General features: G+C 36.1%; 3 protein-coding genes across 3 annotated transcripts; 2 read left to right on the top strand and 1 right to left on the bottom strand.

Annotated features, from left to right (window-relative positions):
• Positions 1 to 29: 29 nt before the first annotated feature.
• Positions 30 to 4,291, top strand: tcn2 (transcobalamin II). Its single transcript, XM_043239068.1, has 10 exons — positions 30 to 286; positions 475 to 529; positions 1,316 to 1,499; positions 1,681 to 1,850; positions 2,314 to 2,466; positions 2,712 to 2,884; positions 2,967 to 3,141; positions 3,385 to 3,565; positions 3,690 to 3,808; positions 3,939 to 4,291. Exons 1-10 carry the CDS (start codon positions 284 to 286, stop codon positions 3,998 to 4,000), a joined length of 1,275 nt encoding a protein of 424 aa, XP_043095003.1. The 5' UTR covers positions 30 to 283; the 3' UTR covers positions 4,001 to 4,291.
• A 495-nt stretch (positions 4,292 to 4,786) lies between these two features.
• Positions 4,787 to 14,866, top strand: rabl6b (RAB, member RAS oncogene family-like 6b). Its single transcript, XM_043239067.1, is given in 18 exon segments — positions 4,787 to 4,848; positions 5,552 to 5,939; positions 6,238 to 6,372; positions 7,080 to 7,127; positions 7,867 to 7,896; positions 8,247 to 8,299; positions 8,557 to 8,651; positions 8,739 to 8,879; positions 9,131 to 9,236; positions 9,509 to 9,612; positions 10,264 to 10,649; positions 11,294 to 11,459; positions 11,821 to 12,009; positions 12,198 to 12,333; positions 12,336 to 12,530; positions 12,625 to 12,808; positions 13,663 to 13,718; positions 13,798 to 14,866. Coding segments are annotated over 17 exon segments (2,349 nt in total). The 5' UTR covers positions 4,787 to 4,848; positions 5,552 to 5,806; the 3' UTR covers positions 13,990 to 14,866.
• Positions 14,867 to 15,032: 166 nt separating this feature from the next.
• si:ch211-102c2.4 (uncharacterized protein LOC568178 homolog) lies at positions 15,033 to 16,779 on the bottom strand. The gene is made up of 5 exons (XM_043239069.1): positions 16,673 to 16,779; positions 16,291 to 16,584; positions 15,752 to 15,841; positions 15,617 to 15,636; positions 15,033 to 15,523 (listed from the first exon to the last, which is right to left on the bottom strand). The coding sequence occupies exons 1-5, from the start codon at positions 16,710 to 16,712 to the stop codon at positions 15,515 to 15,517; spliced, it is 453 nt and encodes a 150-aa protein (XP_043095004.1). The 5' UTR covers positions 16,713 to 16,779; the 3' UTR covers positions 15,033 to 15,514.
• Positions 16,780 to 16,801: the final 22 nt, after the last annotated feature.

Below are 16,801 nucleotides of genomic sequence, written 5' to 3'. Positions count from 1 at the left end.
CTTTAACCGGAAGTTCGCTATAATAACAGTAAACAAACTGACGTTTGGGAGGAAAGAGGAACTTTTTGTGCTTTTAAACGTTAGGGAAAAAACGCTAGAAGAAAATAAATTAATTCAAGACGCAAAAATTAATAAAACAGATAATTTAGAGCACAGGTCGACAATAGGTTGCAAAACTACAAACTCTGTAGATGAGTAACTAACTCCACCTCTGCTCGCTGTCATAATGTGTTAGTAGTTCATTTTTAACTGGATTCAACAGGATACCTAACTTGGCATTAAAATGGTGAGAACCTCTACCAATTTCTAAGCACAATGATCGACTTTTTTCGTTAACATGATACATTAATGTTTAATCTCAAAACACATTAGAAGTTAGAAATTAGTTTAACGTTACAGCTAGCAAATAATAAATGTTACTATGTTGTTTTAATAACAGATTTCACCATTAGTCTGTATTGTTGTCATTGACAGATGACTCTTGTCATTGTGAGCGCGCTGCTGGCGCTGGCTGCTGGAAAACCTTGGGGTAAGATTTAGTACATAATTTAGTGTTTCTTTTCTTTCTGTTTTCCCCCTTTTTTATTTATTCATTTTTCCAGATTTTTATTTGTAGTCATCATCTGGTCATGTGGTGGAGAAATGACAGAAATCCCGTCATTGCACAATATGCTTTTTCTATTGACATAGATGGTTCTTTGGTATATACAAATCGTTACCATATTTCTATATTATTCACGTATTTTAAATTAAAGATTGTGACAGAAATACAGTATGTCCAAAAGAATATTAGTCTATAATGTTTTTGTTGTTGCTGTCGTTGCAGGTTTAGATGTTTTCCCAGAATGCTTTTATTGATTTTTAGTGTTTGTTATCATGGTGCGATATTGCTATTCTGTATAGTCTACAATTATAAAGTCTATAAACAAATTATTCTGCGTATATTATAATGACCTATAATGTACTGTGCTGTAACCAATCATGTATTATTCTGTAGTCTAATTACCACATTCATAACATTCAGCATATTCTCACTCAGTCAGTTTGCCCTGTCAGCAGAGGTTCTGCTCAGAATACTTGGAATCATTTCACTCTGTTCTTTGCCCTCTTTTTTTGTGACAATTCTGAGACAAAGGGTATTTTATGGCTTGAGTGAGTAGGTGAAAAAAGGTCACTGCCAACTGTACTGTTGAGACAGCAGTGGATATAAACCAACTATACAGTGGCACTTCAGCGAGAACGGTGATGCAGTGTTTATGATATAGTCTGCATTTAATTTCAATCTATTCTCTATTTTCTTGGTATCGTCTTAAAGCATCAGATCACGAGGCTCTTCTCCTGTCCCTCAACAAGCAGCTGCTGCAGTCAGTGAACACGCAGGATACCTTACCCAATCCCAGTGTGCACATCGCCCTGCGGCTATCAGCTCTACATAATCTAGCCAAAGAGAGCGAACATCTCAACCGCATCAAGACAGAGTTTCATGATGATATTGAGAAGTATGAAACACATTTGACATCTTTCTAATTAAACTTTAAACAACTGTACATAACTTTAGGGAGGATAGTCACTCTAGTGTAGACAAAATTCCAGGTTCTGTGGTAATATATGAATATTCACTTCTAAAATATTGTTTCGTTTCAGCTGATTTAAACTTTTACCGTTTTATACATCTTGCAGGTCTCTCGGAAATAATGAATTGGTGGTTGGCCGTCTAGCTCTGTACATCTTGGCTTTGAAGTCTTCCTGTCATGATCTGGAGAGTGTACATCTCACTCATAATGAGATGAAGGAGTCTCTCCTCATTCACCTGAAGAAAGAGATGGAGGAAGAAAAACAGAACATTGCATGTAAGGGCAGGTTTTATCTTATTTGTATATGTATTTTGTAATATGGTCTGGAAGATTTTTAAATGTCTCTTATGCTCACCAAGGCTGCGTTCATTCGATTAAAATACAATAAAATAGTAATATTGTAAACTGTATATTGCAAAGTATGTTTTCTATTTGAATACATTTTAAATTTAATTGATGTGATGGAAAAGCAGATTTTTACATTACTTATTACTTCAGTCTTCAGTATCACTTGATCCTTTAGAAATCATTCTAAGATGCTAGATTTCTGCTCAAATAACATTTAATCTTCTTATCAATGTTGAAAACTGTTGTGCTGCTTAATATCTTTATGAAAAATTGAAGTAGCTCTTCTGTCAAACCGATTTGAATGTATAATAATGTATAATATCTATACATTTACAAGTATTTGTTTCTTTTTGTTGTACTGTAATTCTAATTGTAATATTATTTTCTGCAGTCGGTCACCGTCCAAAGACCAACTACTACCAGTACTCTCTAGGTATACTGGCTCTGTGTGTGAGCGGTGTTAGAGTCAGCACACACGTCAGCCAAAAGCTCATCCATGCTGTGGAACATAAACAGTTAAAACACGGAGAGTCCTTATGTGTCGGTGAGTTATATCAACTCTTTTTTTGTTCTTGATTTAAAGAAAGGGTTCACTGTAAATTCGAACCCATATGACTTAATTCTATATTAAACAACACCATTTCAAGTAATTACAATAAATGGAAACTGAAGCCTTAACACTTCATTACCATCAAAGTATACCATATTCCAGATTTTTACGATTTTTTTTTTTGTGCCCTTCTTCTGTATTAAATTGTCCTGAGGTCACTATCCTCTTTCACCCTTCAGACTCGCATGCAATGGCAGGCATGGCTCTGCAGTGTCTAAAAGATGAGGGAATTGCTGTTAAAGATAATGCAGAGCTAGACAGGGTTCTTGCCACCATTAAGCAGAGGCTTCTTGACTCAAAGAGAGCTGATGGTCACATGGGCAATGAGTTCAGCACAGGATTGGCGGTGCAGGTAAGAATGAAGATATTAAATATTTGGTTAAATATAAAGACCTTATTTGAGTGACGGGTTCTCACGGTTCTCTGTCTTACAGGCCTTGATGGCTATGGGCAGTCAGATGGAGGAATGTGGCTCTGCTATTGAGGCTTTAAGGGAAGATGTTAAGAAAGGAACATACCATAACCCTATGGCCATGTCTCAAGTCCTGCCAGCTCTACACCAACGCACTTACCTTCATCTGAAGAGGCAAGAATGCCGCAACGAGGACGGTATGTAAATAACTCAAAAATGATATGCAAAAAGAAAATGTGCTGTTCGTAAAATCCTAAAATGTAATTGTTATTATAATTATTTAAATGATAAAAATTAATGCGTTTAGAGTATTTCAACATTATATATTATACACAAAATATTATATTTAACGTTAAGCAGTTTTAGTAAGTCTCAAAAGTATATCAGAATTTGTTTGCTTAATAATTTTTGTGTTTTTGTCCTTTTTAATATTCCTTTAGACACTTTGACTATTGATGCGGATTCCCCTTCGGAAGTCCTCCCAAGTCTCGGGCAAGTGCCACTAGAGGTGGAGGTTATTAAATCAAACGGTGCATCGTCTGTGTTTTTCATTCATGCACCCAAGGGCTCATCTCTATTTGAAGCCCTCAAACTGCTCCAAGACAAACAAACTGGTTTCACGTGAGTTTGGATTTCTCAAGATGCTTCATTTAAACTATATTGTCAAAAAAGATTGCTTTTTACTGTATTAATTACAGTTTTTGATTATGAACAACCCTCCATTCGTTTGCTCCATTCATCACAGCTTTAGCACAGAGGACAGCTTGTGGGGACCCTTCCTCAGTGTGATCAATGAAGAACAAGCACGCCAGACTGATCGTAGATACTGGCACATCTCCTCAGATGGCAGCTCTCTGACACAGGGTGAGAGAATTTTATGCTAAATAGGTGTAACCATGCATTTGTCTATAAAAATGTATTGCATGGTGTCTTACGGACTGTTTTTTATCATCTCAGTTTATTTTTATATTAACTACTGTGCTTTTCTCCTTAGGTATCAAAGACTATAAGATTGATTCAGCTCAAAAAATCACCATTAAGAACACTGGATATTGATTATTTTCCTGGAAGCAAGAGAAGAGATTAATAAAATAAAACCTAAATATGCTTATGAATCTATGCATATAGTAGTTTGATTTTATTTTCATGTCGTAAGCAACATTGAAGGTCGCCTCACTGATGGCCGCCTCAGTTTGCTTGACTAATTGAAGGTTTAGTTTATGGGATTATTTAGGGATGTAATATGCTTATATCTTTTGAAATCTAACATATATTTTTGTGTGAGACTGCAGCTGCTATGAATCTAGATGAACAAATGTAAAATAAAAACTACTAATATTTTAAAAATGTGTGGATTTGTTAAAATGCAGGGAAAACCTTATCCATAAAAATGGACACTGTAATGAACATCTTCACATTAATGAAGGTAGGTGAAAATAATGGCAATACACATTTATCTAACATGATTTTTAATGTAGACCCAAAGCCGGAGAAAAGCAGCACTTTTCTTGCTGTGCATTGTTATGGCCATTAGATGGCCACACAGTACTCTGTGTTGATAGGTATTAGCTGAGAAATGCCTCGCAAAGATCACTTCATGTATATCTGTGATATTGCTTTGATAGTTTAAACTTAAGACTCTAGTCTTACTGACAGAATGTGAAGTCAGTCAGCAGATGCAAATTAGCTTTTTAGGTAACTCTGACTCAACACCTGTGTTGTGCATGACTTATAATGAAAAAATATTAAATAAATCTTCAACACCGTACAGAGTTTGTGTTTTAATCTTCAGCATCTGTATGCGATGTGTGTGCCATACTTACATTTTCCAGATTTCCAGTAAGCCTTGGTTTTTCAGCCGACCTCCTATCCAGACTTTTATTTTGAAATTAAATCTTCGTGAGGTTAGCTAACCTTACCGCTACGTACTTCACAGATACACAGAACAACATTTCAATGATTTCATTATTCATAAGCTGTTGAGATTTTAGTATGAGCACGCCGCACAGCAAGTCACAAATTTAAGATGTGGATTTTTGGAACCAAGCATTCAGTCGGTCTAGTATAGACGACAATACCGCTGTGAGTACAAGAGCATCACAAATCTGAGACAAATCTGTTATGTTACAGTTAACGTTAGTTCCGCGTTAGCAGGCTAGTGTGTAGAAGCAGCTGTCAAGCATCTCACTTGACAGCAATCCACAATAATAAGTTAGTTTATATACAATATGCTTTTTTAAAAAATGTTTTCTGAGTGCGTTTTGCATATACTATTTTTATTAAATAAACGCCATGGTCCCTTCTGATAGTTATGGTAGAAATCGTAGTATCAGGTTGTGTTTCAAACTTAGCGAGGTGCTTACCCAGAAAGCATATTTGGACATAATTTTCCACTGACGTATGGTGCGCCGAAATGTTGTCTAGGTAGGCAGCTTTCTAGGTTTTGAGACACAACCTTAGGCATCGCTGCAGTGCTCTGCAGCTTGTCAATCCATGAAAGAGACTTGTTTTATGTCATTTATATGTCAACAGCTGCACATCTTCATATGATACATTGCAGCTTCATACAGTTCAGTTCACAGTGTTTTTTTTTCTTCCGTGTTGTAGTAACAGAAGCACTTGAACGAGGGTCTTGTGATGCTGGACTGCAGCAGCTGTATCATTCTTTGGAAGAGGATCCAGAGATGAGCATGTTCTGAGATGTTATGCTGTGCCAAAGCAGGACTCATTCACCTCTCAAACTAGAGTAGAAATGCTTCATGAGCGTTGCGAGACTGTCCGCCTGGGGACATCATAGAAGCCTATTTAAGACAAGAATATTAAATACCTGCAATATACATCTAGAAGCATAGTTTGGTCAAGATGTTTTCCGCTCTGAAGAAGCTCGTTGGCTCTGAGCCTGGTGGTCAGGTAAAGGACAAGAACATCCCTGCTGGCCTGCAGTCAATGAACCAGAGTCTGCAGAGAAGATTTGCTAAAGGGGTTCAATACAACAGTAAGTCAAACGCCCGATGAGTTAAAACCTTAGAGGGGAACATATTATTAATGTTAATTAATAATTAGAATGTGCACGTTTTTAGACTGGTTGTAATTTATTTAATTGGGTTGATGTTTCCTTGTTTGCCCTCAAATTCTTACCAAGGTTTAATGCAGAAATGCTTATGTTGGACTAAATCGTAACACACAAAAACATGTCACAACATATAAATTCTGTGTTGTTGGAGCCCATAGGCGCTGTGTGCTAAGACAACGCTGTTAACGCAAGCTCTAACATGTTATTTGTGGTCTTTCAGTGAAGATAGTTATTCGAGGAGATAGAAACACTGGAAAAAGCACCTTGTGGCATCGGCTGCAGGGTAAGAAGTTCCAGGAAGAGTACCTACCCACTCAGGAGATCCAGGTCACTAGCATTCACTGGAATTACAAAAGTAAGCTTTTTTGTTTCACAGGCTTTTGTATTATAGAAGTTTTTAACCTTCTAACGAGTTATTTATTTCCATTTATGCATCTTAAATATGTCAAAATAGATTTACATCAAGGTAAATATACTGTCTGCCAAGTAGTGGATGAGTAGATTAGTTCTACAACATTATATGGCCTGTATCAAACATTAGAGGCCTAGTAATTGCTCTATAGTTTGTTTTCCTTCTGTATTTTTATCCATCTGTAACCTGTTGGCTGTAATTTACTCTGAGGCATCCTGCTTTTGATAGTGGGCATGGCTGTACTTGAATTCAATATGTCACTTGTGCTCATTGCAAAGCACTTCTGGCAAAGTAAAAAGGTACAAAGGAATAGTTCCCCCAAATCCAAGATTTTGCTTCTTCATCGGAACATAATTATTTTTTTAATCAGCTATGTGGACCCTCGTTCTGATGGCGGCGGCACACATTCACTGCTGAAGATTCTCCAAATCTGTTTTAACAAAGAAAATGCAATGGTTGAGGGTCATTTGGAGAAATTTTATTTTGGGTGAACCATTTCTTTAAGAAAAAAAGTTAATTAATAATAAAAAAAAAAATTCTGAGGCTGAGGAAATTTGTATTTGTTACTGCCATTACTTAGAATCACCGCAAAATAAATACATTGAGAGAAATGCAAGCGACCTGCTGAAATTGTTGTCATTTCTCTTCAGCTACTGATGATGTGGTGAAGGTAGAGGTTTGGGATGTGGTGGATAAAGGTGAGTTTCATCCTGTTTATGACAGATGCATTCTCAGCGTTCAGATCAGGTGACTTTGTAGACGTTATTTTCATATTTATCATGAGGCTGGAAGACACTACAAAGGTTTTGCACAGCTTTTCCATGATTTTGCAGACTGGAGAAGTCAGTGCTAATTGCTGAGAGTCAGAAAGCAAGTTATGCAGTCAAAGCTGATGTTATTATTATTATTATTATTATTATTATTTATGTTTACAGACAGATTTTATTTCATTTATACTTTTTTGCTTCATTGTTCAGTTCCATCCATTTGGATGACATTTTATAAGCAAATTTAAAAATAAAATAAAAACATATTTTGCCTCAAGCATCTTCTAGCAACAAGGTGCATGTTTTAAGTTGATCTGAACGTCTGCTGGTTTGTGACACTCAGCTGTTTATCGTTTGAAATAAACAATATTTTTAACAGAATAAACAAAAACAATTCTTTGTAAGCATTTGCAAAATCTAAATGTGTATAATGCCTAGTTTACAAAAATCTGTTGGTTTTAAAATTCACATAGTGCATTCTTGCCTTCATGCATTTTCTCGTTCATGCCTTTTAATGCCAAGTTTAGTGTGCACAGGTACTGCATTGTCATTGTTTTATTCACACACTCCATCTCACTCTAACGGTCACGCATAAAGCCATTTCATCCAGCCCTCCTTCATCCCCAGACATATATATTAATGGTATTTTTCTTACTTGCTGTCCAACCAGGCCAAAAAATCCCCCTTCCAGAAGGTGTAGGTGAGAAACTTCAGAGATTGTAGACTTTAGGCTGTGACTTGCCTGTGCTTGATCCGTTTGTTCTGTTATCTGAGTGCTGTTATTTTGTGTTGATTGACTTTTTGCTCGTTGTATTCCGGCAGACTACAAATGTAACTCGTCTAACTGCTGGTCTAAAAAAAAAAAAACAGAGTGAACATGTGCAGTAGTGATACCCAGATACCACAGAACACAAACTCTCGCTGTTGCCACTAATGTTGCTTCCTTTATGAAAAGGAAGAAGCCACAAAAAAAACTGTTTGTTTTTGAAGTTAGTGAAAGTTGGCAAATTCGACGTGTTCTTACAATATTTTTGCTTTGACATTCTCTAGGAAAGGGGAAAAAGAGAGGAGAAACCTTGAAGTTGGAGAATGAACCTCAAGAGGTAAATCTATAATGATGATTTATAAATATACACCATTTTTTTACACTTTTATTTCTTTACTACACTATTCTTTCAAGACTAATAGTAAGGCAAAATATAACCTGAGTGCGACATTTTTTAATTATTTCTGAAGGATCATGTGGCACCGAAGAGATAAACAAAACTTTTTCATATTTAAATAGTAATCAGTTATTATATAAGTATAAAAATATAACATAAAATAGTAGATATGAAAAAAACTGTCTCTGTGCCTTTAGCAGACGGAGAGTGAACTGGCGTTGGATGCTGAGTTTTTGGATGTGTATAAGAACTGCAACGGTGTGATCTTGATGTTTGACATCACCAAGCAGTGGTACGTGAGCAAAGACTACTTCTCCACAATGCAGAGCTCACACCTTGCATTTTGTTTTACAAATATATGCTTTTCACGATCCAATAGGACTTATAATTACATTCTGCGAGAGTTGCCTAAGGTGCCCACTCATGTGCCTGTGTGCGTGCTCGGAAATTACCGGGACATGGGAGAACACAGAGTCGTTTTGCCTGATGACATCCGTGACTTCATTGCTGGCCTTAACAGGTTAGATCATTACAGTCGACTAAATTGCCCTTTTTATTCTCTTAATATACATTTCTGATCTTTCTGATCAGTTTATTACATGGAGAAAGATGTCTTAACGTCTTAGTATTTTTCACAATCCATTCATATACACTATTTATATTTTATAACGTTGAATTTAATAAATTATGGCCTGTTCACTAATGAGTTGTTTAAGATCTTGTATTAATCTCAGTGGGCTTTATTAATGTTTGATGTCTCTGATTTTGTAGACCCCTCGGTTCCTCTTACATCCATTATGCAGAATCTTCCATGAAGAATGGTTTTGGTTTAAAATATTTGCACAGATTTTTCAACATTCCATTCTTGCAGCTTCAGGTAAGCAGATCAACTTGTCCAGCCTAGAATATCTCTACAAGTCTAAAGGTTTATTCAAATCAAACCTCAGCCAGCTACCAGACAAAGTTAGTGGTCATTTGTAATTGTTAGAACTCAATAATATGTCATGTGCACAACACAAATAAGATACATACATCATTTTCTTCATGCTTGCCTGTATCTCCTGTTCCCATTACCCTAGTTGATACAGCTTTCATTGAAAGGATGGTGAATGAAACCTTAATATTAATTTCTACTGCCAACTTTCACAGAGAGAGACCCTGTTACGACAGCTAGAGACCAATCAGTTGGACATCGATGCCACACTAGAGGAGCTAACAGTTCAGCAGGAGACAGAAGACCAGAATTATGATATGTAAGAACTAGATAACACCCCACTGCTGGACAGTCAAAACATTACTATAAATATTAGCGACATTTCGTGCAAATACAGCTATACAACTGTTCAACTTTGGAGGTTTTTTTTTTTTTTATTACTACTTTATACTCATACACTTATTTTTTAGAAATATTCTAATTATTGTATTTAATGAATAACTGCATAAACCATATATAGGTTATATATAATAATACTGTTCTTTTGAATGTTTTATTTATTGGAGAAAAAGTTTTGTCATGGTTTCTAGTGCAATATTAATCAGCACAACTGGTTTCAACATTGATAATAATAATTAGTTTGAGCACAAGCATGTGATTTCCCGAAGGATCATAAAGACTGGAGTAATGGCTGCTTAACCTTTGCCATCATGATAATGAATTACATTTTAACAAAAAAAACATTACTGTAAGCATTGTTCACAATATCTTTTGATCAAATAAACGCTGCATTGGTGAGCAAAGGCATTCAAAAAATCTTACCAAGCCTAAACATTTGAGCAGTACCATAAAATGACATGGGCTGTTTGAAATGATGAGAACATCCACAAATGCCTCTGTTTAGGTTTCTAAACTGCAGTCAGTGGAGTCTGACTTTTATGATATTATAGGTGCCTGTTATAACTTTCAGATTCCTGGAAATGAAAGACTCTCGTAGTAAAGGCTACAGCTCTCCCGGCCCTGCTAACGGACAGAGCCCCTCCTCAGGCTCGCAGTCTCCCGTCGTTCCTCAGAGCGGATGCTCCACCAGCAGCTCCAGCCCCTGCAGCCCCCAGCAGCCTCCCATTCCCTCCCAGGCTCAGAAGTCTCCATCCCCCTCTCCGTCCCCTTCTCCTCCCCCCCTCTCCTCAACCCAAGCGGCTGTGACCTCTCCCTCCCCTTCCCCTGCTCACCCCGGCCCGGCGGTCTCTGCTCCAGCTCAGGCTTCTGCCTCTGCTCCTCAAACCCAGAAACGCAGCTTCATCTCCCGGCTCTTTGGCTCCGCTCCCGCCCAGGATCCTCCAGCAGTCGCCCAGGGTGAGTTTCAGCACAGTGCTTCTAGCTGCGGCGATTGTAAGCTCTTCAACCAACAGCATTTGTGACATTCTCACATTTTTCTTGGATATTATGCCGCATGACGGCTGTATTAAATTTTTGTATTAGAAAGCGCTCAAAACGGAAGCATTGTGCTTTCATACAGGATTAAAAAAGATGTTGTGTCTTTCCTTTTCAAATATTCAGTGACTCATTGTTAAAGTACTGTTCTAATGCTTTGAACTGCAGAAGAGATTTGAAGGCTAAGAGGAATTCACACACACACACACACACACGCGCAGGCGCACACAAAATCTCAAAGATTTTTCCCCGAGCGAGACCCACAAAGCCATGAAAAATAGGGAGGATTAGGACTCGTGCACATCATAAGGATGTGTTGTGGATCAATAGAAAATCACAAGACCTTGTGCATTCCTGAGTTATGGAGAGGGTTTTATTAGCTCTTGCACACCACCTAAAGGAGCTATCAGTAGCTATTTTGAAAAAATAAGATTTCACTATATGTTTGTTTCTTTTGATTTTTTATTTTTTTTTTTACTAATCCTCTTGTTTGGAGCTGATAATATATTTTTAATGTAAGATGTTTTGCCCCAGATCATGTGACCTCTTACTTCTTGGATTTCCAGAGCCAGATCCAGTATCTGCAGCGGCTCCGCCTACAGTTCAGAGCGTGGATGATTTTGTGCCAGACGAGGGACTAGACAAAAGCTTCTTGGAGGACAGTGTCCCTTCTAACCCAAAACCAGCTATGAACACCCAGCCCTCTGCCGCGGGCCCTGCAGATAGTGACAGGTACATCAATATACTAAAAAAAAGGCATTCTTTGTAAACTTTTATTATGTCGTATGTTATTTATAGTGTACACTGCCATTCAGAAGTTTGGGATTATTAAGGTTTTTTTAAATGTTTTTTAAAGAATTAATTTCTGTGATGAAAAAAGAGCAGTATTTCCTTAAAGTAGATATTTTTTGTAACATTATAAATCTTGTTACTATCACTTTTGATCTTTTGCTGACTAAGGGTGTTCATTTTTCAAAAAATAAATAAGATAAAATATTCTGTAAGTTCATATGAACTGGCTTTTTTTTGTGATTTTTGTCTGTGAGCTGATAAAGTTAAATTTGCATCCATATTGGTAACATGTTTATTTTAGTGATGGGGAAGGAAAAGACGGGAACCCAATGGTCGCTGGGTTCCAGGATGATTTGGACCCTGATGAGGCAGAACTTGATCCCGGAGTGTCTGTCTCCGCTAAAGAGTTGAACGTCACTCTCTCCAGTGATGAGGAGGGTCCAAACCCTTCTCTAGCTCAGGATGAAGATCTAAAACCTGAACCTCACCCGTAAGCTCGGAACCCTGGCTTTCATTATTGATAGAATCAAACTATACTAAAGAATGAGACCTTAATGAACTTATAAATAGTCGCTCAAGCTAATTAAGAATTTTGCTTGTGTTGTGTTCCACATTTATTTTGTTTCCTGAACCCAGTCTGGTTTTCATGGTGGTTGTTAATGATATTTGTTTTTTGAGGGTGGCAATGGATTCATTATCACTGGAGAACAAACCAAAACCTGTCCACAAAGAGCCATTGGTCCAGGCCCAGGAGAGTGTCAGCAGTACGATCCTAGAGGCTTCCGTTCTTACTCCAGCCCGGTACCCAACACGCAACCACAGCACACAGCGCCAGAAGCAAGAGCCCCGTCAGCTTCCCAAACACAGGTTGTAAAACCAAAAGAAAAACCAGCTCCTGCAGAGCTCTCTGACACAGACCCAGACGAGCCTGTGGCCAAACAGATGCTTTCATTCGTCATGGATGACCCTGACTTTGAGAGCGAGGAGGAAGTCATGCAAAAAGTGAATAAGGTAGGGAGTTGATAATGACGATGTGCATTGTAGTTCATGTTCTCGAAGATTTACCTGGATGGATGATTTAACCCATCTTTCTGGTTTGCTCCAGGAATCTTTCCCAGTTCGAGATGATATTCCTGATCTATCTGATGACGACATCACCGCAGCTCAAATTCCTGAGCCCATGAAACCTACTGTAGTTTCCTTTAAAAGCAAGAATGACGGTGACCTCTTTGGTCTGGGAATCGAGGAAAAGTCCATCAAAAGCAAAGACAGCAGCGAGGAACAAGATGGCAAGTCACTGGAATAAACCAGTTTTTTGTAAAGAGGATATTAGTGATAGCCGATGTACCGATGTGGTATACATATTGTGCAACATAAGTTGTATATTGCAAAAATTAAGTATGTTATTAATAATAAGTATTATACGAATAATAGAGAAGTAATATTAAATAGACACTTAGTAAGGATGCATTGAGTGAGAGTAAAGTCATTCATCATGTTACTAAACATTTTTATTAAACATTATATTCTACTTCAAATAAATACTGTTCTTTGAACGTTCTGTATATCAAAGTATCACTTTTTCAGCAGAAATATTAAGCTGCAATACTGTCTCCAACTGTGCTATGAAGTAATGCACAGAATGATGATTTCACAATGATTTTTTTTAAGAATCAAGAAATGGCTGTTGAACATTTATCTTTGCCATCACACAAATAAATGACATTTTAAAATTATATTCAAATTGTACATTTAGATATATATATATATGTGTGTGTGTGTGTGTGTGTATATATATATATATATATATATATATATATATATATATATATATATATATATATATATATATATATATATATATATATATATATATATATATATATATATATATATATATATATATATATATATATATATATATATATATATATATATATATATATATATATATATATATATGTGTATGTGTGTGTGTGTGTGTGTGTGTATATATGTGTGTATATATATATATATATATATATATATATATATATATATATATATATATATGTATATATATATATATATATATATGTATATATGTATGTGTAATGTAGTGTATATTTGCATCAATGAATGCTTTCTACTTTTCTTCTCATAGAAAAAGAAAGCAAACATTCCAAGGAAAAGAAGAAAAAGAAAAAGAGGAGTAAAGAGGTGAAATATATTTGATTGCAATCATTCAAGGTGAAATTGCAGACTTTTGTTTTTGTAACTACTTCGCATTTCTTCTCAGGATGACGACAAAAGCGGCAAGAAAAAACACAAACACAAGAAAAAGGAAAGAGATGAGGCAGGTGTGACTGCAGATGAAAAGGAGAAGAGAAAAAGAAAGTCACGAAGCAAGAAAACCGATGATCTTGAAGCTTTTCTGGCTGGAGAAGAAGGCTCAGCAAAAAGAGAGGAGGGCGACTATGAGGAACTGTAACTCCCTCTCTGCTAAAGAAATGTTTGTGCATCGATAACCACAAGCATGAAAACTTTCTCATCAAAACCCACAAAAACACATGCTTTCTTCAGCAGCCCGAAATGTGATGGTGTGTTGATCTGAGAGACAGATTATGAAACGCTTCACACTGGTTTTCCGTGTCCTACAAACTTGCCAAATTATGGCCGCCGTAGTTCGTACTCTTTGGGCTCAAACTGCAATAAGTGGAAAAGCCATGCAAAATTGTTACTTGCACGTATTTAGACCTTTTACGTTTTTCTTTCGGATTGAAATGGACCATTTTCAGTCACAACATTGTGTTTTCTGAATGTTTACATGCTGGCTTTTATATGGTTGCAATATTTTTGTCATCACACGTGTGAACCACTACCACTCAGATACAATGTTTTTCGTCGATTTTATTGCTTCATTAGTTGCCTTGTGTATGTGGATGAATTGGTATTTATGCTCAATAGATGTACTGAGTGCTTGGCTTTGTGTAGTTTTGCCGTGTGTTTAGTGTTTGAAATAAATATACTGTATTTCACGGTAGGATTATTCGTTTTTTGCAAAAATATATAAAGAAAACTATTTTAGAAATGTAAAAGATTTTGGTCAATAAATGCACTCGTGATGCTGAGTAGTTACGACATAACAGACGTTGTTTTCGCATCTTCAAATCAGGAAATGCCTTAAAAGAAACCATAGTGAAAATGCAAGACTTTATAGAGCTCAAATAGACTAGTTGAAATATGCTTGTATAAAAACAATGAGATCTATCTACTGTGTAATTATGCAAAATTGTGTTTTAGAGTTTTTTTATTTGTAATTATGCCATTCTGAATTTTTGCACTCCATCGTATTTGTCTACCTTATTGTTTCATGATGGTAAATTACAAGAAAATATCTATAATGCATTGATTATGAGTTGATATTTCATCGCTGTTGATTGAAATTTGCAGTTGCTTGAAAATTTGAATCAGTACAAAAATACTGTAATTTTTTTTTTGTAATGTTAATGGGGTTTTTTCAGTGAGGCTATATTGCATTTTTGTAAGTTTGTTTATTTTTTCTTTTGTATTAATAACGAAAGCAAGCGAGCAACAATGACAATGTTCAACTTTTGTTTGACACTTCAGCTTCAAGATTAAAAGAAAGAAAGAAATGGTTGTTACATATGCATCCTTACATCAAAATTGTGTTCAATTGTGTTTTCATTGATGCTTCGTTACGTTGACACATATTTATATAAAGAAAATTTGATAAATTTATGCATATTTGAAGGAAGAAAACATATATCCCTATCAGATGTACACAATAATAAGATTATTTATAAACGCCAAACTTTACGCTGTTGTTACAAAACAAATGAAACATAATATTGTCATGCTGTTGTTGTCACTGAGCATTTTTGTACTAAAAATATTACCATGAGTTAAAATAACGAACTACGTTTACATTTACTGGCAGATGATTGCCTCATTCTTCAGCCACTTTTCTTTGGCGTGTGACTTCCTGTAATTTGTTATGTTATCTGCAAATTGGAGAATTTCAGTTAAAACACATTTTATTGACGTTAGCAGCAGAAACTAAACGAGATAAAAAAAATAAACCTGTGAGCTCTTACCTTCGTATCTCTATGATTGCCTGTGGTCAGCAAAACAGAGTGGCATGTAATGAAATAAAAATAAACATTAAAGATGTGTTCAAGGTATTTTTAGTATTGACGGTTTTAGTCTTCATGTGGTTTGTGAGGACTCACGGTTTATATAAATGTGGGTTGAAATGGTCGTCACCGGGAGCAAAATGAATAAAATCCAGCGGAAGATGGACCAAACGAAGTTAAATGGGGCTGCAATTGATGTGAACACAATAAAAACATATATAAATTATAGTATAAGGCAAGTCAAAATGGTATTGTAAACGTGTTAATTAGTTCATTTTAGCTAATGTAAATACTCTTAAATGTACAGTTGTTAGATGTAAAAAAAATACTGTCCTTTAAAAGTGAAAAAACAAAACTCAAATTCTCAAATTCCCATTTGATCATTTTTAGGAACAAAACAGAAGCCTTTCAGGAAGATGTTATATGTATCTTAAATATGTAATACCTTAAATGTTGCTACCATACATTTTTGGTAACCCCAGTTGGTTTATTTTCTTTACCATAACTTCCATAATATATATAAGACATTTAATAATGTAAATTTGTAAAAAATGTGAATTAAAATGAAGAATAGTTAAACATGCTGAAAGTATTTTTAACATGGTGAGAAACAGAGAAGTAGTATTTCATCTTACTGTTAGTAAAGTAATTCTCGGCCAGTTTAACAATGATATTGTTTGCAGTCATGAACCCACACCAGTAGACTCCATCTCCTTGCGTGAGTCTCTTCACCGAGATGGTAAAGGACTTTCCATTATCTGTCACAACTATGTTGCCTTCCTCTAAAACGTTGATGCCTTTCTGGAAAGAGAAGCCCGTACAGCAGTTTTCATCATGGGTATCTCTTTTGCACCACACCCTGTTCAGAGTTGTATTCTTGTTCCCATAGGGACAGATGAGTTGCTGTAGATATTCAGATGTGCCGTGACCTGTGGAGAAAGACAAAGTTTGTCCTCTGTGAGATAAAAAAGCTGTCCTTGGAAGAGCCTTTGGATTGTTTGCGTCTTTTGACCTTACCTATTAGGATCATTAACAGAAATGTGGTTATTAGATGCATGATGACTGATGGACAACAGATATTTCTTTGAATCTGCAAGGAGGGACTGCTCTTAAATGTTGTAAAAGAGGAAATAGAAACAGGAAATA

Source organism: Puntigrus tetrazona, chromosome 5, assembly GCF_018831695.1.
Source record: "Puntigrus tetrazona isolate hp1 chromosome 5, ASM1883169v1, whole genome shotgun sequence".
NCBI classification, from domain to species: Eukaryota; Metazoa; Chordata; class Actinopteri; order Cypriniformes; family Cyprinidae; genus Puntigrus; species Puntigrus tetrazona.
The sequence above is the reverse complement of the archived record's forward strand: the minus strand, read 5'-3'. Positions and strand labels throughout refer to the sequence as shown.